The sequence below is a fragment of the Betta splendens genome, chromosome 16, assembly GCF_900634795.4.
Source record: "Betta splendens chromosome 16, fBetSpl5.4, whole genome shotgun sequence".
NCBI lineage: Eukaryota > Metazoa > Chordata > Actinopteri > Anabantiformes > Osphronemidae > Betta > Betta splendens.
Window position 1 is genome coordinate 3,144,905 of NC_040896.2, and position 26,761 is coordinate 3,171,665.

Below are 26,761 nucleotides of genomic sequence, written 5' to 3' on the forward strand. Positions count from 1 at the left end.
TTACATTTTTACAAATGCACTATGTTTGTAAATTACATTTATAGCCATGTCCTTTTTTATGCCTGCAGGATTGCACCTAAATTAAAAATTGAAATTAAATTCTTATATTATTACAAGTTTTAGCTTTTAAAAAGCTAATTAGGTGAATAAATAATTGCTCTCCATAAAACGTATTGGATTTTTGAATTATCATTACAAATCCCACATCAACCACAACAAGGATTTTAAAGGTCCCTGTACATGCAAAATTCACTTTTTGGACATTCTGGTACATTTATATGACTCCCTGGTTCACGTTACGACACTCCTGGTGTGTTAGAAGTACACCCCCCCCAGTTCACATTTTTGAGAGTTTATCCAATCCGGTTCAAGAACCATTGTTTCAAATTTGGCGGACTATGTACGTCTGCATTCTATTAACCACTCACAGAACCAGCTTCGGCCCCGCCCAGACAAACCTGGGCACCGAAATTTACCTGCAACATTGCGTTTCAGTCACTCACTGTGTACTCTAGCATAGTAGGTGGCGGTAATGCACCTTTCAGTTGGTTTCCACCTGCCATTTGAAAGACAAAAGAAGAAGTCATTCACTGTGACATGAACTGACATGGTGCCATTAGGGTTCAGAAAGTGCCCCGTTGTTGGCTGTTCCAACCAGCATCGCAGCCTTTTCATTTTACCAGCGGAGCAAGAAAGGAGAACTTAATGTTATTTTCTTGTAAATGGACTGGTGCCGGCACCGCTGCCTAAATGCTTCTTTGAGTCTGGACACCATTTCACCTCCGTCTACTTTGAAAACGAGGGTTTATTTATTACTGGGCTTGAGGATCAAGAAGCACTCCGTTCCTACAAGATGTGATCCACTTGCTGCTTCCCTAAACGTAAGTACATGCTTGATACTTATTTAATGTATGTACTCCAGAGGTTTCTTTGTTTATAATCTAGCTTCCCTCCTGTGTAAGGAATGCTAGAACAGTTGATGCTAACAGCTACAGTGACAGAGAGAGACAGTGTTGCGAGGTGCTGCCACACAATTTGGATGAGTCCAAGCCTCTTCAGCATTCGTCCGGTTACGAATCGTATGATATATGGTACTGTGGTAAATTCTGTTCCTCCTATGGAGTTATTTCTGTCCATTGCAACAAATGTCAAGTTGACCGTGGTGTCCCGTTGGCCACTAAAACAAGTAAACTGCTGTAGCTGAGTAAACATGGACTTTCGATGGACACATAGGCACTCGCTGGTTGCTTAAACAACACAGCTTTAAAAAGTGGGCATTGGGAGATGTGTTCTTAGAGTGCTTCGCAGAGCGTCTGCTGCAGACAACCAGCTGACCTTTTTCGACCTCTCAGTTCTTTCTGCAGAAGAACCAGCGGGTGAATTCGGCCATCACCTCTCTCATGATTATTCTGTGATTGTACTATTGTACTGTGATTGTACACTCTGAGTCTTTCCCACCCAGACTCTAAAACTCAGAAGCCAGTTGTGTTTTGTATTATTTACCGTCCTCCTGCTCCATATTCAGAGTTCTTAACTGAATTCTCTGAATTCTTATCTGACTTAGTTCTTAGCACAGATAAAGTCATTGTAGTGGGAGACTTTAACGTTCATGTAGATGTTGACAGCAACTGTCTCAGCACTGCTTTTAACTCCTTAATAGACACTATTGGTTTTACTCAGCAGGTAAATGAACCCACTCATCGTTTTAACCACACCCTCGATCTTGTCCTGACATATGGGGTTGAAATTGATAATTTAATAGTTCTTCCCCAAAACCCTCTGTTATCTGACCATTTCTTATTAACTTTTGAATTTAGCACAATTGACCTTACAATAGCTGGAAAGAAATGTTACTATAGCAGATGTTTATCTGACAACGCTGTTGCCAGATTCAAGCAGATGATTCCATCATCTTTTACCTCAATGTCTTGTAGATACACAGAGAACAGTCACCTTAATCCTTATGAACAGGTTGACTGTCTTGTGGATGATGCTGCAGCTTCTCTACGTACAATGTTAGACACAGTGGCCCCCTTAAATCTCAGCAGCAATGACTTTATGAACTACTTTACTAATAAAATTATCATCATTAGAAAAAACATTCAGCAGCGACTTCTTCCAAACGACAGAAAGCACTGTCTAGATCCATCAACTTTAAATATATCAAATCCTCTGTCTTACCTAGACAGCTTCTTCCCCATAACTCATATGGAGTTAGCCTCAATAATCAACTCTTCCAAGTCGTCCACTTGTCTTTTAGATCCAATCCCAACCAGATTACTCAAAGAGGTTCTACCTTTAATCAGCTCATCCATATTAAATCAAATCAACCAATCTTTACAACTAGGTTATGTACCACAGGCTTTTAAGGTGGCTGTGGTCAAACCTCTATTGAAAAAAACAACCCTGGACCCTGGACAACTAGCCAACTGTAGGCCCATTTCAAATTTACCCTTTATTTCTAAGATTCTGGAAATAATCGTGGCTAAACAATTATCTGACCACCTGAGTGGGAATAACCTGTACGAAGATTTTCAGTCAGGATTTAGAAAACATCATAGCACAGAAACAGCTCTGGTTAGAGTCACTAATGATCTTCTATTAGCTTCGGACAATGGCCTAGTTTCTGTCCTTGTCCTGGAGTACCACAGGGTTTTGTGCTTGGTCCAATTCTGTTTAGCCTATACATGTCTCCTCTAGGTGAGATTATTAGAAAGCATTCTATTAATTTTCATTTTTACGCAGATGATACTCAGCTATATATGTCCTTGGAACCTAATAAAACAGATCAACTAGTCAAAATTCAGGGTTTCTTAAAAGACATCAAATCCTGGATGTCCCAAAACTTCCTGCAACTAAATTCAGAAAAAACTGAAATTCTTATTGTTAGGCCTAAAAATCTGAGAGAGACACTATTGAGTCAGGTAGCCACCATGGATGGCATAACATTAGCTTCAGATTCTACTATGAGGAACCTTGGTGTCATCTTTGACCAGGATCTCTCTTTTACATCATACATTAAACAAATCCCCAGAACCGCCTACTTCCATCTTAGAATTATAGCTAATATTAGAAGCATCCTCTCTCAGAGTGATGCAGAGAAACTGATGCATGCATTTGTTGCCTCTAGGCTGGACTACTGTAACTCCTTACTTATAGGATGTCCTAACAGCTCCTTAAAAAGCCTACAGCTTATTCAAAATGCTGCAGCCAGAGTTCTGACAGGACTTAGAAAGAGAGATCACATTTTTCCTACATTAGCTTCTCTGCACTGGCTGCCTGTAAAATGTAGGATAGAATTTAAAATTCTCCTACTCACCTACAAAGTACTCAATGATAAAGCTCCTTTTTATCTTAAAGACCTCATAGTTCCTTATGCTCCCAGCAGAACACATTGTTCTCAGAGCGCTGGGCTACTTGTGGTTCCTAGAGTGTTTAAATGTAAAACAGGGGGCAGAGCTTTTAGCTACCAAGCTCCTCTCCTCTGGAACCAGCTCCCTCTTCAGGCTCGAGAAGCTGACACACTCTTCACCTTTAAGATTAGGTTTAAAACCTTCCTTTTTGATAAAGCTTATAGTTAGAGATGGTTCAGGTCACTGGCAATGATTGTTAGTCATAGGAACCATCTCTTAGTTAAGCTACAATAGACATTGACTGCTGGGGGACTTAATTTATACACTGAGCTCCTCTGTTTCCTTCTACCTTTTCTGTCCACTAACCTCCCATCATTCTCCCATGTTTAACTAACCTTGTCTCTTTCTCTCCAGTAGTTGTGCTTCTCTCTCTCGCTCTCTCTCTCTCTCTCGCTCTCTCTCTCTCTCCTCTACTCTGTCCTCACCTACAGGTATCGTTGGACTCAAAGTTTGGTGTCTGTGATGGGCAGCTGCGGATCCAACCATCCTGCCTGTATCCAGTCCCTGGTCCAATCGTCCTGCCTGTGCTCTGTTGTCTCTTGTTGTTGTTTCTTCCTCGTTAGAGAGGGAGTTTTTCCTTTCCACTGTTGCTGTCAAATTAAATGCTTGCTGTGTGTGGGATTTGTTGGGTTTAGTTGTGTGAGGTTTTAAACCTTACTTTGTAAAGTGCCTTGAGACAACTTTGTTGTGATTTGGCACTATATAAATAAAATTGAATTGAAGTACTATTTCATTCTATGTAATAAATTCATTTGTGCATAAAAGTTGAGTCCATGTGAAATCTCTAGCAAGGTCGGAACATGAAATACACGTCAGAACGGCGTCACGAAGGGCAGGCGAAAAGAAGCCGAGTACAGAACCAACCTTTGTCCGGACTGGTCCGGACGCATGACCATCGTCATCAGTGAAGGTAAATAGCGCTTAAAGCTTTTACATGACGATTCTCTGTGTTCGTGAGAGTGTGAGCAAATGTTGGTAAGATTAGAGAAATCTGATCATTAAATTCTGATTTGGCTGCTTCTAGAAAAGTATCTGTGTGGGAGAGACAAAGAGAGGCGGTGGAGAATTTACCTGTGCTTATATTGCTGTAAATACCTGCTTTGCATAACCAACTGCTTTGTGTGTATGTGTCCATCTCGCGCTTGGGGAAAAATCCGTCTAGGCCTATTGACCTCTAGAAGTTACGTAGGTTAACTTGAAGCAGGGGACGGATGGGAAAATCTAAAGTATGGGCGTTGTAGTCTGCATTCAGATAAAATAAATTTAAGTATGTTATGTAAGTTTATGTAAGTTCTGTGTCGACGCTGGCAAAATTGGCCCAGGTATTGAGCGGGGTCACTGAACCATACCTCGTTGAGCGGCTGTTAAATTAAAGGGGAAAACGTACGGTACCGGCGTCGGTAGACAGTGCGGCCTCGGTGCAATGGTTTGTAAAATTCGGACAATTAGACCTGCTCAATAGAATCCAATCCAAGTGTAGAGTTTCCCATGGTTTGTGAGGCCTGGTAACATAGGGATAACCGGTAAAAGAGCTTTCTGTTTATTGTGTGTTGAACTGCAGTGTGTCGATGTGTCAATATTGCGCAAGTATAGTTAAGTTGGGATGAGTATATGTTTTAGTATATGTGTAATGCATTTAAGGATAGTGTGATAAGTGCTAAGTTGTTGCGGTGTTAATATTAATTAACAGGTGTTGAGGTAATAACATTTGAGTCTGTGTCGGGAAAAAACCTTGAGTGTGTGTTAATAATTGACAGTGTGCGCTCCCTTTTGGTCCTTTGGAGCAGATAGTGTGTGTGTAACGGGGGAGATAAAGCCTCACTGTTCAGTGTCTGTGTTTGTTTTTGTTTGTTTTTGAACAGTCTGGGGAGAGCCGTGGGGTGAGTGCTGTGTAGATTACATTTTTGAATGTTTTGATCATTCTATCATTTTTGGTAATTCTAATGTTTTTTAGTGTCCGGTGTGGACATTGTGGTAATTTTGTTTGAAATAATCTGCATATTTTAGAACGACACTTCCGTAATGTGGTTGGGACTGGTCAAGCAGGTCACAGAGTGTGTGCAGATTGCGGCCTCCTGGTTTGGTTAAAGGGCCCATATCATGCAAAATCCACTTTTTAGACATTTTGGAGCGTCCCTATGACTCTATGGGTCACATATACACACACTGAGCACGGTAGAAATGCATTTCCTGCTTTTTTCACATTTTGAAAACGTAAATTTTCTCATCCAATGAAAACAGCCACGACCTACTCTGAGGCCGTTCCCCGGGTTTCGTCATACTGGTTGAAAGTTCTCCTTGCAAATCCTGAACCACCACCCCCACAATGATCCCGAACCAAAACTGGACTTCCGCCATTTCCCCCCTCTCACTCACCGTGAATAGACGAGCACGGCAGCGCCCAAGTCCTCCCATAGAAATAGTTCGGTTCTTAGGTGTTCTAACCAACACCAAAGTCTCTTCACTTTACCAAGGGATCAACAAGTGAGGATTTGTGGGTCACTTTTATTTTTAACGGACCGGTGCCAGAAACACTGCCTCAGCATTTATACGTATGTGCATTTCAAACGAGGGTGCGTACAATGCTGGATTTGTTTCACGGCTCCTGTTGGAAAAAAAGGACCTATTCCTAAAGTCCGTCATCCACTCACTGAAGTAAGTACATGCTTGATATTTATAATGTTTTAAAATGTTAGTTTGTCCGTTTAAATGTAGTAACCTATGTGTGGGGCAAGTTACTAGCTAGCTATGCTAACGGCTACAGCCATTCGACCGAGCCTTTGTCCCCTTCAAATGTGCTCATGTGGGCTCCTGCAGCCACACACCTGTGTGGAGAAAAGCTAATGACTATCGGCATCGAGCGGCTACAGGCAGGGAGCGGTGGGTCTAGCGTCTGTCCTTTTTCTGTAATCACATACACCTGTGGGGAATAGCTGATCTTTATCGCCCTTCCAGCGGCGACAGACAGGAAGCGGTGGATCTAGCTCGCTGTAGTAAGTTTGTGCTTGATACTTGTGATATCTTAATATGTTAGTTGGGTCTGTTTAAAATGCAGTAACCCACATGTGAGACAAGCTAATCGCTAGCGTCGCTAACGGCTACAGTGAGTCAACTGAGCCTTTGTCCCTTTCAAATGTGCTACTCTGAGTTGGTGCAACCACACACCTGTGTGGGGAACAGCTAATAGCGATGGGCCTTCGATCGGCGACAGGCAGGAAGCGGTGGATCGAGCTTTTGTCCTGTTGACGTGCTGCCGCTCCTGTTTGTGTGTTGCGTTAGCCGTTAGCATGCCTTTAGGCCTTTGCACTTTAGAGCTACAGCTGGTCGATCGCTACAAAAAGAACCTGCAGATGAACGCGGTTATGTTTATTACCCCGTCCTGTCCAGCCTAAATCAACTTGTGATTTGGGGTTATGTCATTGTTCTATCAAATTCTAACATGATTAGTTGGAATGATTACTGTGTTGTGTTTCAAGCTTAGTTGCTAATTAGTCACATCTCTACAATACCTGCTGCTTATCTGGTCAGTTACCGATAGCTTGTACCATAGCCATTATATTTGTAGGACCAATACAATTTACAGTAAATGTAACAGTCTTTTCTATACTGTAGGAGGGCAAATCCCAGTTGCCCACATGCAAGGAGGCTGTCAAACAGAGAAATCACTGCAGACTGTTGGTACACAGACATCTGCTGCCCAGCTCAGGAGTGAAGGTATGTACGTTTGTATGTACCAACAGTAAGATAGGTAATAGAAGATTTTAATTGGTATATACTGTTTAGATTTTATATTTGAATTGTAACAACTGTTTATCTGTTGTTTTAGCACAGACAGGCCTGTCCTCTTGTTTGGTTTAATTTTTTGTCTGGTATTGTGTGTTCTTACATTAGAGAAGGTTTTGACCTACATAATAATGAACATTTCACTAATCTACAATTCTGATTGCACTACCTTTTGTTTTGATGAGGTGATGGTGAGGACAGCCACAGCTTCCATCTGGTAGAGGACTGCTTCCGCTCAGTCTTCCAAATAGTGATGAGAACAAGGATCACCACATCTCCCTGTTTACCCTACTTTCATGCATTTCGTCTGCAAGGCCCTGCAAAAGCTTCTCCTTCGTCCTCAAACCCCCAGACTTCTTAATTAACTCAGTAACCTATACATTGCACATTGGAGTGTGAAGGTAACAGTTTGTTCTAGCTTTGGAGTAGTGGTGTATTTTTTTGGTTTACAATAAAGTTGGCTTTAACTATTATGTATTTCACTGAACTCTGTTTCTGAAGGGAAAACACTTTTATTTAGGAAATCATGGTATTGAAATTACATGTTTTTCTCTTTCTAATATGGTAAGCTATAAAGTTGAAGCGGCCATAAATAAAACGCATATAAATTATATATAAAGTTAAAAAAATTCTTAATGAGTGTTGCACTCACAAAAAACACATTTTTACTCAAACGGTAAAGGAGTTATTCTACAGGTGGTCTACATCAATCATACTATGAGTGTTTTAGTGTTTTATCCATCAGGAAACTGCCTTCATCTACAACCCAAGCATGAAGAGATGGCAACTCAGATTCTTCACCCCAGGAATCCTCAGCACCAGCTCACTAGCCTCTGTAGACTAGATACCTGTAACAACTTTAGATACAGAGACATATTACTGTCAAATTTATCATGAATGACAAAAAACATAATTAAAAGCAGTAAAAATATGTTAGGTCAATATATAATTTGAACCAATGCTTTTTGTTCCCAGGTAGGTCATGCAGTGATTGCTCTAAATATTAATGCACATTTTTTAAATAAAATTGTCAGAGCAGCAGCACAAGTAAGACAAAAACAGTGAAATGTGTAAATGTAAAATGTATTTATATTATTTCAGCTATGCTCTCAAACTTATTTATTTGTATAATGTAAGCTAAAGTAGTGTTTTCTATTAACGAGAGTTTTCCAGGTAAGTCGTGTTGTGAATATTGAAGCTGCACACGCCATTTAGCATTCGCATTAGCAACCGCTAGTCGCTTTGCAAATTACATAAATCAATTAAATTGAAGTAAATGCGACATTACCAATGAGACACATCTTGCATCAGCCGAAATGTGGTGACTTCAACAGCCTCCTCTTCAGCTTCAGGGTCAGATTCGGGATCGTAGACGTATGGTTCTACTACGCTACGAACCAGCTGACTAATGTCGTGCAGTTCTGTAGTGGGTCTTCTTCTGTGGAGGATTGCGGTGGATTGCATTCTCAATGTCGCACTACTGCCACCTATTGTATCCTAACCGTGCGGTGGCTCGTATCCATTGAGCCAATTAAAAAAAAAAACAACAACAAAAAAGGTATGCGCTTCCGCACAGAGGTGTGGTGAGCAGCTTCGCTTGCGACACGCCCAGAAAACACAGCGTTTGCTGATGGAGAGTGAAAACCACACATTGACAGGGGCAGTGTGGACGATCTAAAGGGTTTTATGGGATGAAAATTTACAGAGACCTTACTGAGACATTAAAGTCTAATATTTTTTAGAATGAAAAGCATGATATGACTCCTTTAAAAAAGAAAAAGGGGGGGGGAGTGAATTGGGACTCCAAATTGGGCCTAGAGACGGTAGTGTGTGTGTGTGTGTGTGTGTGTGTGTGTGTGTGTGTGTGTGTGTGTGTGTGTGTGTGTGTGTGTGTGTGTGTGTGTGTGTGTGTGTGTGTGTGTGAATACTGCCCAGAGCAGGAAGTCAAATAAGTCAACTAAGTATGATAAAAAATAAAAGTAAAATAAGTCCATTTAAGTGTGTCACATACATACCTATACATATGCCCTATATTCATATTATGTATCGCGCCAGTTGCTTTCTTCTCCAGATATAGGAATAATGAGAAAACATCCTCTCTTTTCTCAGGAGATTCAGAAGTATTTGAAGAATTAGAATAAGCGAACGCATAAGGCTACGTCACCCTGGCCAACAGAGGGGACATTTGATCTGAGGCAGTGGGTTAAGATCAAATCTGTGAAGTGAGGCCTTAAACGGGAACGAGAAAATGCAGTGTTGCATTTTATTAGCTGTGCAAAAATGATGGGCAAAAAGACGGCTCAATGTGGTGATAATCAATCTAATCAGATCGCTATAATCAAGTTTCTTTCAGATGCGTCCCAGATGGATGGAGAAGAAACAAAACCTGGAAGGAGAAAGAAACCAGTTCACCCCGTAGCTGGTCTAGAAGGGACAGACAGGGCAGTGAAAAGGGATGAGTTGTTAGAACTGCCCGACGTTTGTTTAAAAACAGAAAATCTCATTTGGAAATTCCTGCAGTGAAAGTGATCTGCGTGACAAAGCAGTTAGATCACTGTGGGCTGAGTCAGATGAGGAATCAGTGTGTGTGGGTGACGGACTGGTAAATGAGGTTTCTGATGGACTTCCTCTGCTGGTCAAAGGGGCACAGCGTCAAAATCTGCCCTGGCCTTCAAGACCGGATCAGAATGGTCTGACTGACACTGTGGGACTTTGCAACTTGTCACTAGAACAAATAACTGACCATGTGATTCATGCTGTTGAGCTGCGTCAAAAGCAGGCAAAGGAGGCAGTGAAAGAAGCAACACGCCAGCAGCAGCGAAAAGAGGGGGAGAAAAGAGCTCAACCAGCCAGCGTGCCTCAGACCCCACCTACACCACCAGGCATGGCCACACCTCAGGTGATGTACATTCTACCAGGAGGGTGGACAAGACGACCTCCTATGAGGAGAGGAGGGACCCCTCCAGGCCGAGGAGCAAGACGAGGATGCTGTGGAAAAACTGTGAACTGCTTCCTGTGTGGGAGGTATGGACATGTGCAAAGCCAGTGATGGAACAAGAGTCCACCTGGACGGCCAAGGAAGGCTGAGGCTAAAGCAGGGCCACTGAGACAGTGCAGGCTGTCAGACGTGAACTGTGTCAATGGACGTTATCAAAAGCCGAAAAGCCAGAGGCCTCTGAATCTGTGTTCTCACCTTGCTGTACACTTTAGTACTTTGAGACTCAGACAAATATCTATATAATATCTATAAAAAAAAATAATAAATAAGTCGAATTGGTGAAAATAACTCAGTCCTTAAAGCTGCCGAAAGGTTAAAAATAAATAAAATAAAATAAAATAAAAAATAATAATAAAAAATTCCAATTTTACAAGTCAAGGGAAAGGGAAAGGTATAGAGAATATTTCAAAATAAAGTTCCCAATTCACTCACTCTGCTGTTCAGATGCTTCACCTGATGCTCAGTGGTTGACTGTGTTTTATCCTCCAAGAGGTTTGGCTGTATGTGGGTTTATATGAACTTTCTTTAATAAGTTACAATATTTTAGTTGTAGTTTTTATCCACAGTTGTTACAGTATGTTGTCATTAGAGACTCCGATAGTCACGGGGGAAATTACAATTAGATGCAGTAGTGCTTTGTGCAAAAGGTTCAACAGGTTGTTATGTCTAATGTGTCATCTCTGATAGTTTGTGAGGATGCAGCTTATCTTGTCTGTACGTTAATTTCGTCATAGAGTTACTTAATGCATGCATTTACAGCACCTGAATTAAATAAGTTTTATTGCAGTGATTCTGTGTTCTTCATGAGGTTAGTCACTAAAGCTTAATCCTTCTTGTTTAGCTGTCAGCTGACATCGAGGGTGTAACCTTGAAGTTTAGATGCTGTATAAGGTTCTTAATTTCACTTAGTTTATTAAGTCCCAGTAAGGATAGGTAAGTGTAAGAAATGATTTTTAGGGGTTTTACTAATGTGCCGATCTTAGGTTAGCGATTCGATTGTCCTCACTTTCTAAATTAGTAATTTGTATAATCACTTGGATGCAGTAGGTGTGTATGGAAAGAGTGAAAATGAAAATGAATGACAGGAGACTTGTATGTGTGGCGTCTGCTGTGGGACTAATCTTCTATTCTGTTTCTGTTGTGTCTCATCCCAAGTTGACGAACTTATTCGAAGGAGGCCTGTTGGTTCAAAAGTGTTTGAGTCGGTTCAAATGTTGAATTGGAGTGTAAATAGCTTGCGCTAAAAAAAGAAGAGGATGATCTCAGCAGGATTCCTAGTGGAGTGAGAGAAAAAGAGATGGTAGCATGGTACAGTATGTGAGGGAGGAAAGGAGTTCAAGGAGTGAAGGAAAGGTAAAGTGTGAATGTTGACAATAGAGAGATGAAACAGTGCTGTGAACCTTGCATTTGAGTGTGTAGCTTGTAAAAAATATGCAGAACGCATAAAACTAACATTGCATGAAGCTTTGCTTGACAGAATAGTGTTTTAATGCATCAACCAGTGACCTACGTTTTTATGTAAAACAGATAATTATCTGTCACTGGTTGATGCATTAACATCATTAACAAACCCAGGAGTGCTGTACTGTTCCATTGCAGGAAAGAAGAGGACAAAGAAGATCAAACTCCGGATCACTGATGGGCCCTGAGTGACACTGCTGACTCATTTAGCAGAACAAGGTCACAGGCTAGCCTTTCTAAATTATAGTTCTCATAGAGCAAGAGTTTCTCTCTTAGCTCACGTGCACGATAAAAACCCTGAGCTCATGACAGTGACATGACTGACTGATACTGTATATGCTCTACGGACTGACCATGACACGTGTCAATGATGTTTATTGTTGTTGATTTTATATAATGAGGGTTTAACCATTTTCATTCTGCATCTCAGTGTGTTGTTGCACACAGGAAGCTCACATTCACAACTTCAACCCCTTCTTTAGGCGGAGCAGCAGTGGAGAAACTGTGTCAGCATAAACAGCTCACTCAAACTGATTTTGAGCGATAAATTCATGTGTTAATTTGAGCATAAAAGTTGAGTCTGTGTGAACTCTCTAACAATGTCGGAACATGAAATACACGACAAAACACTACGTACGTGTATTGTGCTGTTTGACAGTATCCTGGCATCAGAACAATACAATTATAAGCTTTTCTGATGGAAACCAATAGAAAAACACTAAAACATTGTTTTGAAGCCTTTCAGGCCATGAAAGCACAGTTTAAATGACGGCAATTGCAACTGTGCTTTTAGGGTGTATTGAGCTGTTTTACTTTAGTCTGGCATCAGAACATGACCATTAAAAGCTGTAATGTTAGGAACCAATGCAGAAACACTAAAACATCGTTTTGGAGCTTTTCAGGCCATAAGAAAACTAGTTTAAACCACGGCAATTGCAACTGTACTTTTAGGGTGTATTGACCTGTTTGACAGTATCCTAGCATCAGAACATGACCGTTAGAGGCTGTTCTGATGGAAACTAATGCAGAAACACTAAAACATCGTTTTTGAGCTTGTCAGGCCATAAGAAAACTAGTTTAAACCACGGCATATGCAACTATGCTTTTAGGGTGTATTGACCTGTTTGACAGTATCCTGGCATCAGAACATGACCATTAGAGGCTGTTCTGATGGAAACCAATGCAGAAACAATAAAACCTCGTTTTTGAGATTTTCAGGCCATAAGAAAACTAGTTTAAACCATGGCAATTGTAACTGTACTTTTAGGGTGTATTGAGCTATTTGACAATATCCTGGCATCAGAACACGACCATTATAGGCTGTTTTGATGGAAACCAATGTAAAGACACTCGTTTTGTAGCTTTTCAGGCCATAAGAACACTAGTTTAAACCACGGTAATGTCACTGTGTATTTAGGGTGTATTGAGCTGTTTTACTTTAGTCTGGCATCCGAACATGACCATTAAAAGCTGTTCTGATGGAAACCAATGTAAAAACACTAAAACATTGTTTGGGAGCTTTTCAGGCCATGAAAAAAATACTTTGAACCACGACAATTGCAACTTTGCTTTTGAGCTGTTTACTTTAGTTTGGCATCCGAACATGACCATTATAAGCTGTAATGTTAGAAACCAATGCAGAACCACTACAACATCGTTTTGAAGCCTTTCAGGCCATGAAAACACTAGTTTAACCCATGGCATTTGCAACTTTGCTTTAGGGTGTATTGAGCTGTTTGACAGTGTCCTGGCATCAGAACATGACCATTATAAGCTGTTCTGATGGAAACCAATGTAAAAACACAAAAACATCGTTTTGGATCTTTTCAGACCATGAAAACACTAGTTTAAAGCAAGGCAATTGCAACTGTGCTTTTAGGGTGTATTGAGCTGTTTGACAGTATCCTGACATCAACACATTACCATTATAAGCTGTAATGTCAGAAACCAATGTAGAAACACCAAAACATCGTTTTGGAGCTTTTCAGGCCATAACAATACTAGTTTAAACCACGGCAATTGCAATTTTGCTTTAGGATATATTGAGCTGTTTGATAGTATCCTGGCAGGACCATTATAAGCTGTTCTGATGGAAACCAATGTAAAAACACTAAAACATCGTTTTGGATCTTATCAGGTCATGAAAACACTAGTTTAAACCCCGACAATTGCCACTGTGCTTTTAGGGTGTATTGAGCTGTTTTACTTTAGTCTGGCATGAGAACATGACCAATATAAGCTGTAATGGTAGAAACCAATGCAGAAACACTAAAACATTGTTTTGGAGCTTTTCAGGCTTTAAGAAAACTAGTTTAAACCACAGAACGTGCAACTGTGCTTTTAGGGTGTATTGAGCTGTCTTACAGTAGCTTGGCATCAAAACATGACTACTATAAGCTGTAATATCAGAAACCAATGCAGAAACACTAAAACATCGTTTTTGAGTTTTTCAGGCTGTAAGAACACTAGTTTAAACCATGGCACATGCAACTGTGCTTTTGGGGTGCATTGAGCTTTCTTACAGTAGCTTGGCATCAGAACATGACTATTATAAGCTGTAATGTCAGAAACCAATGCAGAAAACCTAAAACATTGTTTTGGAGACTCGAAGGCTATAAAAACACTAGTTTAAATCACAACATGATCAATATAAGCTGTAATGTTAGAAACCAATGCAGAAACACAAAAATATCGTTTTGGAGTTTTTCATGCCATAAAAACACTAGTTTAAATCACAACACGACCATTATAAGCTGTAATGTTAGAAACAAATGCAGAAACACTAAAACGTCGTTTTGGAGCATTTCAGGCCATAGGAACACTAGTTTAAACCTCCGCACGTGCAACTGTGCTTTTAGGGTGTATTGAGCTCTCTTACAGTAGCTTGGCATCAGAACATAACCATTATAAGCTGTAATGAAAGAAACCAATGCAGAAACACTAAAACGTTGTTTTGGAGCTTTACAGGCCATAAAAACACTTGTTTAAATCACGACACGACCATTATAAGCTGTAATGTTAGAAACCAATCCAGAAACAATAAAAAAATGTTTTGGAGCTTTTCAGGCCATAAGAACACTAGTTTAAACCACAGCACTTGCAACTAGGTTTTTAGGGTGTATTGAGCTGTCTTACAGTAGCTTGGCATCAGAACATGACTATTATAAGCTGTAAAGTTAGAAACCAATGCAGAAACACTGAAACGTTGTTTTGGAGCTTTTCAGGCCATAAGAACACTAGTTAAAACCACAGCACGTGCAACTGTGCTTTTGGCGTGTATTGAGCTGTCTTACAGTAGCTTGGCATCAGAACATAACCATTATAAGCTGTAAAGTTAGAAACCAATGCAGAAACACTGAAACGTTGTTTTGGAGCTTTTCAGGCCATAAGAAAACTAGTTTAAACCAAGGCACTTGCAACCATGCTTTTACGGTGTATTGAGCTCTCTTACAGTAGCTTGGCATCAGAACATAATCATTATAAGCTGTAATGTCAGAAACCAATGCATAAAACCTAAAACATCGTTTTGGAGTCTCGAGGGCCATAAAAACACTAGTTTAAATCTCGACACGACCATTATAAGCTGTAATGAGCTTGAGCTAAGTATAAGCATAAGAACACTAGTTTAAACCACGGCACTTGCAACTGTGCTTTAAGGGTAGCTTGGCATCAGAACATGATTATTATAAACTGTAATATTAGAAACCAATGCACAAACAGAGAGAAGCCAAAATCATTACTTGTAATGTGTCACCGACTATACATTTGGTCATAAGCATGAAATGTGAACAAAGCAAAAGCAGAACTGTAACTGAAAACAGAAAATTCTCACAGGTAATAGTGTCTGTTGTCTAAGAACTGAGCAAACAGCGCCCCCTGGCAGGGCTGAGGAGAAATGTAAAATCTTACAGTACCTGGGATTCCCAGGCGGTCTCCCATCTAAGTACTAACCAGGCCCGACCCTGCTCAGCTTCCGAGATCAGACGAGATCAGGCGTGCTCAGGGTGGTATAGCCATAAGCGAGAGCAGCGCGTGACAGGAGCTCTTTTAAACTTGGCAAGCCACGCCGTTGCATCCATTTGCCTGGATGTGGCGTTTGTAAAGGACTTTGAGCATTTTGGGACGTACACAGAAGGTGGCCATTTTGGACTCAACATAATGTCCTTTTTGTGTATTTTGCGCTCCCTTCAAAGAGCACAAACAGAGAGAAGCCAAAATCATTACTTGTAATGTGTCACGGACGATAGGCATGAACTGTGAACAAAGCAAAAGCAGCACTGTAACTGAAAACAGAAAATTCTCACAGGTAATAGCGTCTGTTGCCTAAGAACGATGCAATTATAGGAGTTACAAATAATTGAACAATCTGGGTGAAAAACAAAAGTAAGACAAAACATAAGACATAAATTTTAGACCATAATTCAAAAATCATATCATAACTGCATAGAAAAAGGAAGAGAAAACATTTTTTCCCATAACACTGTGCAATACAATGTGGATCTTAGTAAACAGTGCCCTCTCAAGATGCAGATGGACTTTCACGTCGGACACACGGAGAACTTCAGATTTATGCTGTATCAAGAAAAGAGCGTGAAAGGATTAAACACTTCACTCTGCATTATCTGAAGGAACCGGAGAGTACAGATGGTGTCCTTTCGGATGCAGTGAAAGCGATATGTGAAAGGCATGATGTCAAGTGGTACCCTAAAGACTTCGGGTATCCATTAGTTACGCTTGTTGAGTCACTTGCCGTCCATTCTGATGATCTGCCAAGTGCGTTTCAGGAGGAAGATGATCATGGGTTCCCTGTCATCGGTCATTAGACTGAAGAGGAGATAAAAGCAAAGCAAAGAGCTGACCCTGATCTCAGAGTGCTCATTGAGCACAAGGAGTCTGGAGATACGCCCTCTCCTTCCCTGAGATGGGAGCTTCCAGACTTTGTTCTGTGGCTTAGAGAATGGAAGCGTCTGGAGCTGAGGAGTGGGCTGTTATACAGATCGCGACAAGAACATGGACAGGTGTCACATCAGCTAGTACTACCCATTAAACTAAGAGCCGCAGCACTGAAAAGCCTACATGATGATCTAGGTCATCTGGGTACTGAGCGGACGCTTGACCTTGCGAGGTCACGATTCTATTGGCCTAGAATGTCCGCATGTGTGGAGCATAAGGTCAAGGAGTGTGAACGATGTGTGCGTCGTAAGACCCCAGTTGAGAGGGCAGCTCCCTTGTGTAACATCCAGACGTATGTATGGATTTTCTATCGGTGGAGCCTGATCAAAGCCACACAAAGGATATATTGGTACTGACAGACCATTTCACTAAGTACGCAGTTGCAATTCCAACTTGAAACCAGAAGGCGCAGACTGAGGCAAAGTGCTTATGGGAGAACTTCCTGGTACACTATGACTTTCCAGAAAAACTACTTAGCGACCAGGGTCCGGACTTCAAATCTCGCACCATAAAAGAACTGTGTTCCATTGCTGGCATTCAAAAGGTCAGGACTACCCCCTACCACCCTCGGGGAAATCCAGTGGAGAGATTTAACAGGACCCTCCTCCAGATGCTGGGTACTCTGGAAAACAAGGACAAGTCGCATTGGAGGGAGTTTGTCAAGCCGTTGGTGCACGCTTATAACTGCACTCGGAATGATGTAACTGGGTTCAGTCCCTATGAACTGATGTTCGGCAGACAGCATCGATTGCCAGTCGATTTGGCATTTGGTCTGCCTGTGAACAAAGAACCCAAGTCACATTCCCAGTATGTCCATGACTTGAGAGTTCGCCTTGAGGAAAGCTATCGAATCGCCGCAGAGAGTGCCTCCAAGATAGCTGAGCATAACAAGCAACGCTTTGACAAAAACACAAATTGGCTGATAAATGGGAATGGGACGTCCTCATTGTGGTCAAGCGTGCTGGTGACCTACCTGTGTATACTGTCATACCGGAGGGCAGAGATGGACCACTTCGCACGTTGCACCGTGATCTTTTGCTGCCGTGCGGGTTCTTACCTGTGGCTGAATCTCTACCATCACCGAAGCAGACCGTCAGCGGGTCCAGAACAAGGAGACAATCCAGAATGGGAGTCACAGACGAGTTTAGAGCAGCTGATGATAATTCAGAGTCTGAAGACAATGATTATCATCACTACTTACCTGGAGAGATGTTGCACACCGACTATGAACTTGAAACACGACTCTTGACCTGGCCAGAGGCAGTACCTTTTAGAGAGTGGCATGTGAGAGGAACCAAGCAACCAACAATGTCCGCAGATGGTGTACTTCCCGTTCCTGTTAACTTGGAAGGAAAGGCGAGGACATTAAATGTGGAGGGACAGAAGGCAGAGAAAAGACATGAACCAGTGGAAATCCTTCCATCCCACTCAGAGAAACTTCCTGCTTGTACAGATGAAATGACACGTGAGCCAAGCTCTGGTGGGCCTAGTTGCTCTGGGTGGAAAGAAAACTCGGCAGTTGCTAACACAGAGGATGAAGTCATCTCAGAGGACAGAGGAAATAATTTTCCTAATGTGAGAAGAGTTTCAATTGAACATTCTCAGAATGCTCCTGATGTTTCAAGACAAGAAGGTGAGACCTTACCTGTCCAACTGAGCAAATCGGAATCTTCCTCAACACCGAAAATTTCTCAGTCATTCAGTGACCGCAGCCAAAATGAAGAATACCTTGTCAATGAACCCTTTGAGGAGGTATCAAGGGACAGGACCAGTGAGGGGCTAGCAGGCAAGGCATCTGAGGGAGGAGCGGCCTCTCCAGTTATTATGGGAGAGGGTGAGAGTGACACTAATCCCAGGCGTTCACAAAGGCATAGAAACCAACCTGACAGACTACGGTATGGCCAACTAGGGAATCCCTTACTGCCTATAGTCCAGTCACTCTTTCAAGGCCTCAACCTTGCTCTTGCAGATGCGCCCCAGAGCCCTAGTTATGCAGACGTTTCCCATGTACTCTCTAGACTACGTCATGGTCATATGGGTGTGATGGGACATACACACCTTTAGGAGGGGAGGGTGTAACCCAGGTTACCAGGTTTAAATAGCGGTCCAGCTTATCAATTGATTAGTCAGGGGAATAAATGGATCAATATGATTAATTGGAAAAAAAGGGGAAAAAAAGAGTAATAAATTGTATTTTTGAATAATTCAACATGTATGCACAAACATGTAGGTGTATGTAAACAAATGTACAAAATTTATCACGTCTTTAAAAAGAAAAAAAAAACGTTTTGGCTACTTTAAATAAGTTTTCAGCAAGCCCACTTGAAACGGGAATACGAGGAGTTCATGAGATGCGGTGTGAGCGATTGGACGTTGTCACGTGATACGGGTCATTCTGCCAAGCCAAAGTCAAGGTGCCTACACACTAACTTTTGCTGCAGACTGTTAGTTCTACGTGTAAGAGAGACAATTAATTTGATCTATTGTGGTCATAATCGGCGTGGGACATAGTCTCTTCGGCTGTGAAGTCGCTGGCGGACAGAGCGTCGTGCCAAAGATACGACGAAGTAAGTTATGATCGTTAGACGCTATGGCACTAGCTTGGACTGGCAGCCGCATGGGTTTTGCTAGCGCTAGCTTGACACGATGTATATCTGAACCCCCGTGTTCCTGTTTCATCTGAAAGCGACACCTGGATAACTGAGGGCCATGTGATGTGCAATTGTGCCGAAGCGTGTGTGTGTGTTGTGTGATGCTTGAGCCTCTGGTGAGAAAAATGCTGTTACTAATAATAACGAAAGGTGGAATGTGCGGATGCTACTTATGATTTGGAGCTAAAGGTGCTAAATTAATGGGCGTTACGAGTATGTATGTATGTGTGTGTATGTATATATGAAAAGGAAGACTGTTTATGTTAAGATGGTTAAATACGTTTTCTTCTTTTTCTGTTTTATTTTGGTGATAAAATGTGGCAAGTGTATAGTCGTTTAACCATTTTGTCAAATGTAAATATTGAGGGACATGTTCAGTCTGATTTATAAATAACAAGAATGGTTATAATTGTTATGTGGACATTGTTGTAACCCTCTGTTGGCCTAATTAGGCCAACAGAGTGCTGGGATTCCTCTTGGTCCTGAAGATAAAGAGGAACTCCAAAACCACCAATTGTGACTTGAAGTAGGATGTTTCTGTATTACTGGTAGAAAAATGTCTCATACTGCTGTTAATGTGTCATTGATGTGACACGTTACGGTGACCAACCATGCTGGGGACAAGCTTTAGCTATAAGAAACCCAGATACAGCTAGGGAACACTGACAGAGTCCTAACATTGTACAGCTTGGGTAGGCTGCACTGTTCCCAGAAGCAAAGCTATACTAGGTCGATGCGTGTAGTGGACAGAGCAAGCCCCTACTCCATCTCCCTGTTTCAAAAAGCAATTTAATATATGGTTCCCATCTAGGAAATGTATCAGATATTAAACTGATAAGAACAGATACTACACTTGATCTTAGCCAAAAGGCCGAGAAGTGATGAGCCAACCTCTTTGCTGCCAGAGGCAGCCTCCTCTGGTGCTGCTTACTTGTCAGGGGGCTGTGCGTTGAGTTGGACAGGCAATAGTGTCTGCTTAGCCCACCCAAGCCCCTACTCTCTGAAAATACCCACGGGCCTTCTGCAAGGTAGCCATGCTGTGCTTCAATGAGAAACAGACCAAAGGAAGTTGAGGCATTGACATTTCCAAGAGTGCATAGTGACAACTTCCCAACAGAGACATACACAAATGTAGCTGTGTCACATGTTTACTGACACTGTGGAAAGTCAATATATTCCCTCCAGTGAAATAGTAAAAACTTGACCCATTTTGAATTTGTCCTTTACGTGAAAGGACACAGCTTTACATAGAGATGCCTTTAAGCCTCCAATTGACCCTTTTGCTAACTCACTAGCATGTTTTGTAAACCTGGGAGGCAGGAGCAGCGCTGGCCAGACAGCGTTAGCTCGACACGGTCTTGTAATTTGCAACAGAATCATTCAGGCCTCATTCAAACAGCTCACATCATCCAAATGTCTACACGCTTAGTTAGTCTCAAAGGCCTCGCTGCTGTAGTCGTCTCAAAGGTGCGGCACCACTACATCGGCTTATTTGCTGCCAGGCTAGTGGCAGTCCGTTAGGCTACACCGCGGCATAAGGAAGTTTTTTTCCAACAGCTGGCCTATAAGGCACTCATCGCCTAACATTTGCCGTGCTTGCTCAGGCAGCCCACATGATAAATTGCAAACGATACAGAGAAGATTAGCATGGCCCCTGCGAAAGGATGACACGCAAATTTGCGAAGCGTTTCCACATTTTGATGTGCCTTTATTACTCCTAACGGAAGCACAACTTTTTTCAGACATAGATGTGCACGGCTTGTTTACAGATTTAAAAAGATGAACTCAGTGAGGTCAAATTTGGTGCAGAAATTGTTATATGTGTTTGCTCTGGAAGTGGTAGGTTTGTGGGTAGGACAAAGCCCAAAGTGGGAAAAAAGTGCTTGTGATCAGAGAGAGCTGAGGGGGTGTGATATTACAACTTCGAAACAGAGTCATACTCAAATGTAGCTGACACGGTGGAAAGTGCAGTCATTCCACCCAGTGACGTAGTGCTGACTTGACCCATTGGTACTTTGCCCTGCCTACTGGAGCAAACGATGCCACAGTAGCATGCTCATCAATGTGTGTTTTTCACAAAACTGTGACGGCACTGCCTATAGGCAGAGCCTGCCAAAAATTATATCAACTCGCCAGCGTTCCTCTGCGTTTTGAAGAGAAACCAGAGCCAACCTGGCCCACCGCCACAGCCGAAGCCAAAGTCCCTTGTCGTACAAGCCACAGTCATCACGGGACGCGTGCCTCTGACTTGCAGTGTTTCATGAACATCTGTATTGATTTAGATTTTCTTTCAGCTACTGTTTGAGTTGAGTTTTAAAGTGGGGAATGTAGGACATTCTTTTAATTTAGTAAATTGTAAATTGTTTTCCATATTTTACTACTCTGAAAGTAGTTGAAAGTAGCAGTTCTTTTGAGAGGCAATTCACAGTCTCCTCTGGAGGAGGAAGCCCTCGTCCGGACGCCACTGGACGTTTTTATTTTAAAAGGTCAGACAAGGGAAATTTACAAATAATAAAAAGTAACAAAAAAACACAATAACAACTGTGCTAAAATATTACGAGAAAAAAAAGATGGGTGTTGCACAAAGCCATAAAAAGCAATTAAGACAGAAATTTGAAGATACAGTATCCTCGTTAAAATTATTTACTTTACTTTACTTGTACATAAGTCAGGGTGAGGTAAAGTGCGGGATCCATCTAAAAGAGGCTGGAATTGGTTGGTCCTCCTTCCAAACAACGATAGAATAAGACAGGATGAGTTTAAAAGAATAAGTGAAGCCAGGACCTGTCACTGAACCTGTATACTGTATCTAATTTCTAATCTCTCTGATCCCTTTAATTTGAAACACACCAACTTATTATTTAACCACATAACACATGAGAAAATGTATTATAGCTGTGAGCTGCAACAACGAGCGCTCACAGACTTACCAGCATAACTACTGGTGCTACTGCTATGGGGCTAATTAGAGCCACAACACCCGCAGACTTCACTACTCTCCAGAACCTCCATCTGCTCATTATTCTATGTTCACTGTTGCTGACCTGTTCAGCAGAACCCATTCGATTTTAGTTCATCTCCCTCTTTCTCTAGTTTATCATACACTGTACTGCACTGTACATACATTTCAAAAGGTCAGAAGAACTCCTGAAACAAGCAACAACAATGATTTCCTGTCATCTCCAGAAGTTCTCTGATGATGCTGCTATTGTAGGATGTATCCAGGGTGGTGATGTCATTGAGAATCAGGGAGTGGTGGACAGCTTTGTGCACTGGTGTGAACAGAACCACCTCCAACTGAACATCAGTAAAACTAAGGAAATAGTGATAGACTTTAGGAAATCTGTGAGTGCTGTGGAGGTGGTGACCGAGTACAAATAGCTGGTGTAGTGTAGTGTAGAGTGTACTTGGACAATAAACTGGACTGGAAAAAGAACTTCTCAGCTGTGTTTGTTTCGGTGGCTTCCTGTTCTTCTTAAGTTTTAGGGATAATTTTCTTTAACTTGATCTTCGCTCAATTTTTCTCCAAAGGTAGATTCAGATGGAAAAGGTCAGGCATCAGTACACTCAAAATAGGAACGTTATGTTGTTTCAGCGAGATGTGCCCCTAAGCAGATGAGCACAAATGTAATTTGCCACTAAATATAAATAGGTTCATTTTCAAAGAGGGACATGTTTTCAGTGAATGAACAGAGAGTATAGGTCAATGTCTCACTGTCCTGGCTGTAGCGCAGTGGCTAGCGCATTACAGTACGCTCCTGTCCCCCATGTCTTGGGTTTAATCCCATCAGAGAGGAAGTGCATCAGGAAGGGCATCCAGCGTGAAAACTTGCCAAATCTATCATGAGACTCATTCGCTGTGGCGACCCCTGATGGGACAAGCCGAGAGGAGTTACAGGTCCAGTTATAGGTCAGTTTCCTACTGGAGAAAACAAATCAAATCACAATAGAATATATGTTGGATGTACATCAGGATGCCATTCCTTCTGAATGCTTTGTGTTTAGTCATGAATTGCTTTGGAATTTCAGTCACAGATTGGAGTGGAGCCAATCACTGCTGTCATTCAGGCAGGAGGCGGGGCTCAGCCTCGACAAGCCACCAGTCTGTTACAGAGCCACGCATTTGTACAGACAGGCAATCACACCTCTGGTTAACCTATCTGCATGAACTGTGGGAAGAAACCAGTAGAAAAGCCCCCACAGACGCAGGGAGAACGTACAAACTCCACACCTGGGCAACCTCAGGAATCGAACCCAGAACCTTCTTACTATGAGGCAATAGCACCACCATGCTGCCCTTTTTGACAGCATCTCCCCCAAATATGCAAATGTTTTATTAAAACAGGAACATGCTGTATCTTTGGTCATGAGGATGAACTGATCGTTATGCTGAAAATATACGTATGTCATTAGATTTACTTTTTCATCTTACGTGCTTAATGTACATTAGATAATTCCTGTTGTCTCCCTTGACAGTTGTAGGGTTATGTCTCTCTGTCTGTTGAGACTTAGTGCTCCTTCCTCTGATAGTCAGACGCCAGTGATGCAGGTGTGAGAATGTAAACATCTCCACACACGGCGACAGGGATGGTGCATGAAGTCTGATTGGGCCACACAGACGTTCCACTGTAGTCGACAGAGGGGTTAAAAGGCAGAAGCAACTTGAGGATCGTGGGCTCTTTGCATCACACCTTCATGGTGTGTGCACTGATCTCCCCAGCTGGTTTTTGGTTTGTTGATGTGCACGATCAACATCCATGTTTTTGGTTTGCTTTCCCCATTATTTTCATTTTCCTTTATTTTTATATTAAATCCCACAAAAGACAACTCTCTCATCTGCCTCTTTATGGTAAATTTCCACCACATTGTCACAGACACGATAATGATTTCTCAGACCGAGCTTTCTGCCCATGTCTTTGGTACTGGTGACATCTTAAGAGATTCTGCAGCAACACTGGGCGTTTGTCTCCTTGTAGACCGGTGTTGTTCAGCAAGAAGCACCGTGATTCTGCACTTAAATCCAAGCCTGTCTAACAAGTGCATTACATATCAGACTGTTTAAAAGCATTGTTAAAGTAAAAGTGCTCACCTAAAGCAAGCGTGTTTATTGTGATATTTATTCTGATAAACAATCACACAGAATCACAACGGTAGCATTACTGGAACACTAGTTTAACGTTCGTGCAACTGCATCACCTCCGTAAGTGGACTAGCTTGTTGCTGCTTGTGGAGCTTTCAGGATCTGCCGTGTCACATCAAAGGACTGCGACAACTTCCGTGTTCATTACTGTAGCTAATCAGAGCATGGAGGCAAATTAAGGTCACGTTATTTTACTTATACATTTTTGCACAATTTTAACGCCACAAATTATAAGTATAAGCACTGATAGCGCTACTAAGTCTACAAGTACAAATCTGGTTACATACGCGCAGATCGGTTTACACACGCACAGATCTGGTTACGCACGCACATATCTAGTTTGACTCCATAGAATGGGCCAAACTAATTTCTTCCAATATAATCTGGCCATGAAAACTGAATTATCTTGTATCTGTACTTGCTGCTGCTTGACATGCTGTCGACACTGACAATGAAGCAAGAAGAGCGACATCTCTTCCCTCTCTTCTCATGACCAAGACAGAAGTGACAGGTAATGCACACAAGGCTACGGTGCTACTAACGAGCTATTTTTGGGCTTGTGAGCCCAAATATAGCTCGTTAGTAGCTCGTTAGTAGCACCTGTTGATGAGGACAATGACTTCATGGGGACATTGACAATCTGTACTGGGAGGGAAACTTTAGAGTAGGCTTATTATATATGAGGGATATATGAAGGATCCAGACTCCGTCAGTGTCGTGACTGGGCTATGCTTGGCTTCTTCTACGGTTAGCTATAGTGCTGTAGCTCTTCACTGCTGACATACTTTGGCACAACTATAATCAAATACTGCTACTTGCTGGGTGGCAGCCAGTTCTACTGTACTTCTAGCTTCGGCTGTTGTTAGTTTGGTAGAGTTTCTTTTGGCTTTTTCAGAGCTGATGCCCATCAGATGTGACCTTAATGGGACCTTTCCTATATACTGTGTCTGCGAGAAGACCTTTAGTGAATATGTTGGAAGGCAGACGTTGCCATGGATACACCATTGCTATTAGCTGCTAGCCATTAGCCAAGGAAAACAAAGGCCTGATCCCAAGAGAAAATCCTGAAATCCACTTAGAGCTGAGGAGCGGGCACAGACCTGGCGAGAAGTGCGGCGAAAATATCTCTCTGTAAAATGGTTGAAATCATCCACCCTGATTATAGAGCAGAACAAGACATGAGATTGTACTATTTTCAGTCAGTGAGGATGAGCAGGCGAACAAGGCCATACTGCTGTGGTTACTGTTGCCATCTCGTTCAGCAAACCCAAATCAAACCTCTACCTCGCCTCTCTTACTTTAGCCGTTATCATTACTATCTATTTGGTATTTTGAACTTTATTACAAATCTATTTCTGTTGTCTTTAACATGCAATGGTGACACACACATTGTCACACATTTCTATTCCTACATGAAAAATCAAAGCTATGTCTATTATTGTAATCTAATTAATTCTGCCCCAGTCTCAGCCAAGGCAGAATATTGTTGACTTTATTTAAACTTAAGTCTTAAAAACATTTAAAATGTTCACTTTTATTTTTAACATTTATTTGAAAGACTTAGTTACTAGTTACTTTTTAGTTTCAGATTTAGAAGTAATATTAACATTAAAAGGTTTAGAAGTAGCCCTGCAAAAGACTGGCGACCTATCCAGGGTGTACCCTGCCTCTCACGCATAGATAGCTGGGATAAGGTCCAGGACGGTCCGTGCATGAAGTGCAATTAATTATTCATGTGTAAAATGAAAATTGAATAACGTCTTTTTATGTTGTGTTTCGTTTCCGTAAATCGGTAAAACACATTTGCGATATACTGATTTACACATTCTCCTTTTCTCCACTTTCAAAACGAAATAAGAAAAAGGGAAACCGGGGGCGGGGCCAGTCACTGGACTTTCACAATAAAATGCCCAACAGCATTTGAAGCACAACATCGGCAAATATTTGTAATTCTTGAAGGATTGCGGTTGTGTTTTGACACACAATGAGACCCACATTGTTAACATTAATCAACGTAAAACAATCATTTATCAAAATCATTTATTTAACCAAGCTATTTAACCAAGTGCTGACAACTGTCGATTACGTTACGACTCATGGCGTTTGCTAAAGGAATGACGGGTCACTTACAGAATCACCTGCCAACAAAGCTAAGTTTTCGGGGCATCCAGCTTTATTAGACTGCAGCGATATCACGACCTTGTCGACACCTGATGAGGAAGAGTTTAGCGCATTAGCGGTGTTCCGGTGATTTTGAGTTTATGATGAGACTGAAATCGCGTCCTCCTGCTTGGCCGGTTGATGCTCTTATGCCCAGGAAGACGCTCTAATGTTCTGCCGATCTTTGCAAGTATTCTAAACA

The 26,761-nt window shown here is 41.7% G+C and overlaps 1 protein-coding gene, 2 non-coding genes and 1 pseudogene across 4 annotated transcripts; 2 read left to right on the top strand and 2 right to left on the bottom strand.

Moving 5' to 3' along the window:
* The first annotated feature begins 376 nt into the window (after window positions 1-376).
* LOC129603226 (uncharacterized) lies at window positions 377-26,179 on the top strand. 2 transcript variants are annotated; one of them, XM_055503482.1, is made up of 2 exons: window positions 377-4,323; window positions 9,550-26,179. In XM_055503482.1, the coding sequence occupies exon 2, from the start codon at window positions 17,734-17,736 to the stop codon at window positions 18,670-18,672; it is 939 nt and encodes a 312-aa protein (XP_055359457.1). In that variant the 5' UTR covers window positions 377-4,323; window positions 9,550-17,733; the 3' UTR covers window positions 18,673-26,179. The 2 variants fall into 2 exon arrangements, with proteins under 2 accessions (XP_055359457.1, XP_055359458.1); XM_055503483.1 differs by having other exon boundaries at window positions 4,268-4,323; window positions 9,540-26,179.
* LOC114843758 (5S ribosomal RNA) lies at window positions 15,558-15,676 on the bottom strand (annotated as a pseudogene).
* Window positions 19,952-20,142, bottom strand: LOC114843772 (U2 spliceosomal RNA). Its single transcript, XR_003783633.1, has one exon. It is a non-coding gene; the product is annotated as a U2 spliceosomal RNA (small nuclear RNA).
* LOC114843782 (U6 spliceosomal RNA) lies at window positions 20,852-20,958 on the top strand. Its single transcript, XR_003783639.1, has one exon. It is a non-coding gene; the product is annotated as a U6 spliceosomal RNA (small nuclear RNA).
* Window positions 26,180-26,761: the final 582 nt, after the last annotated feature.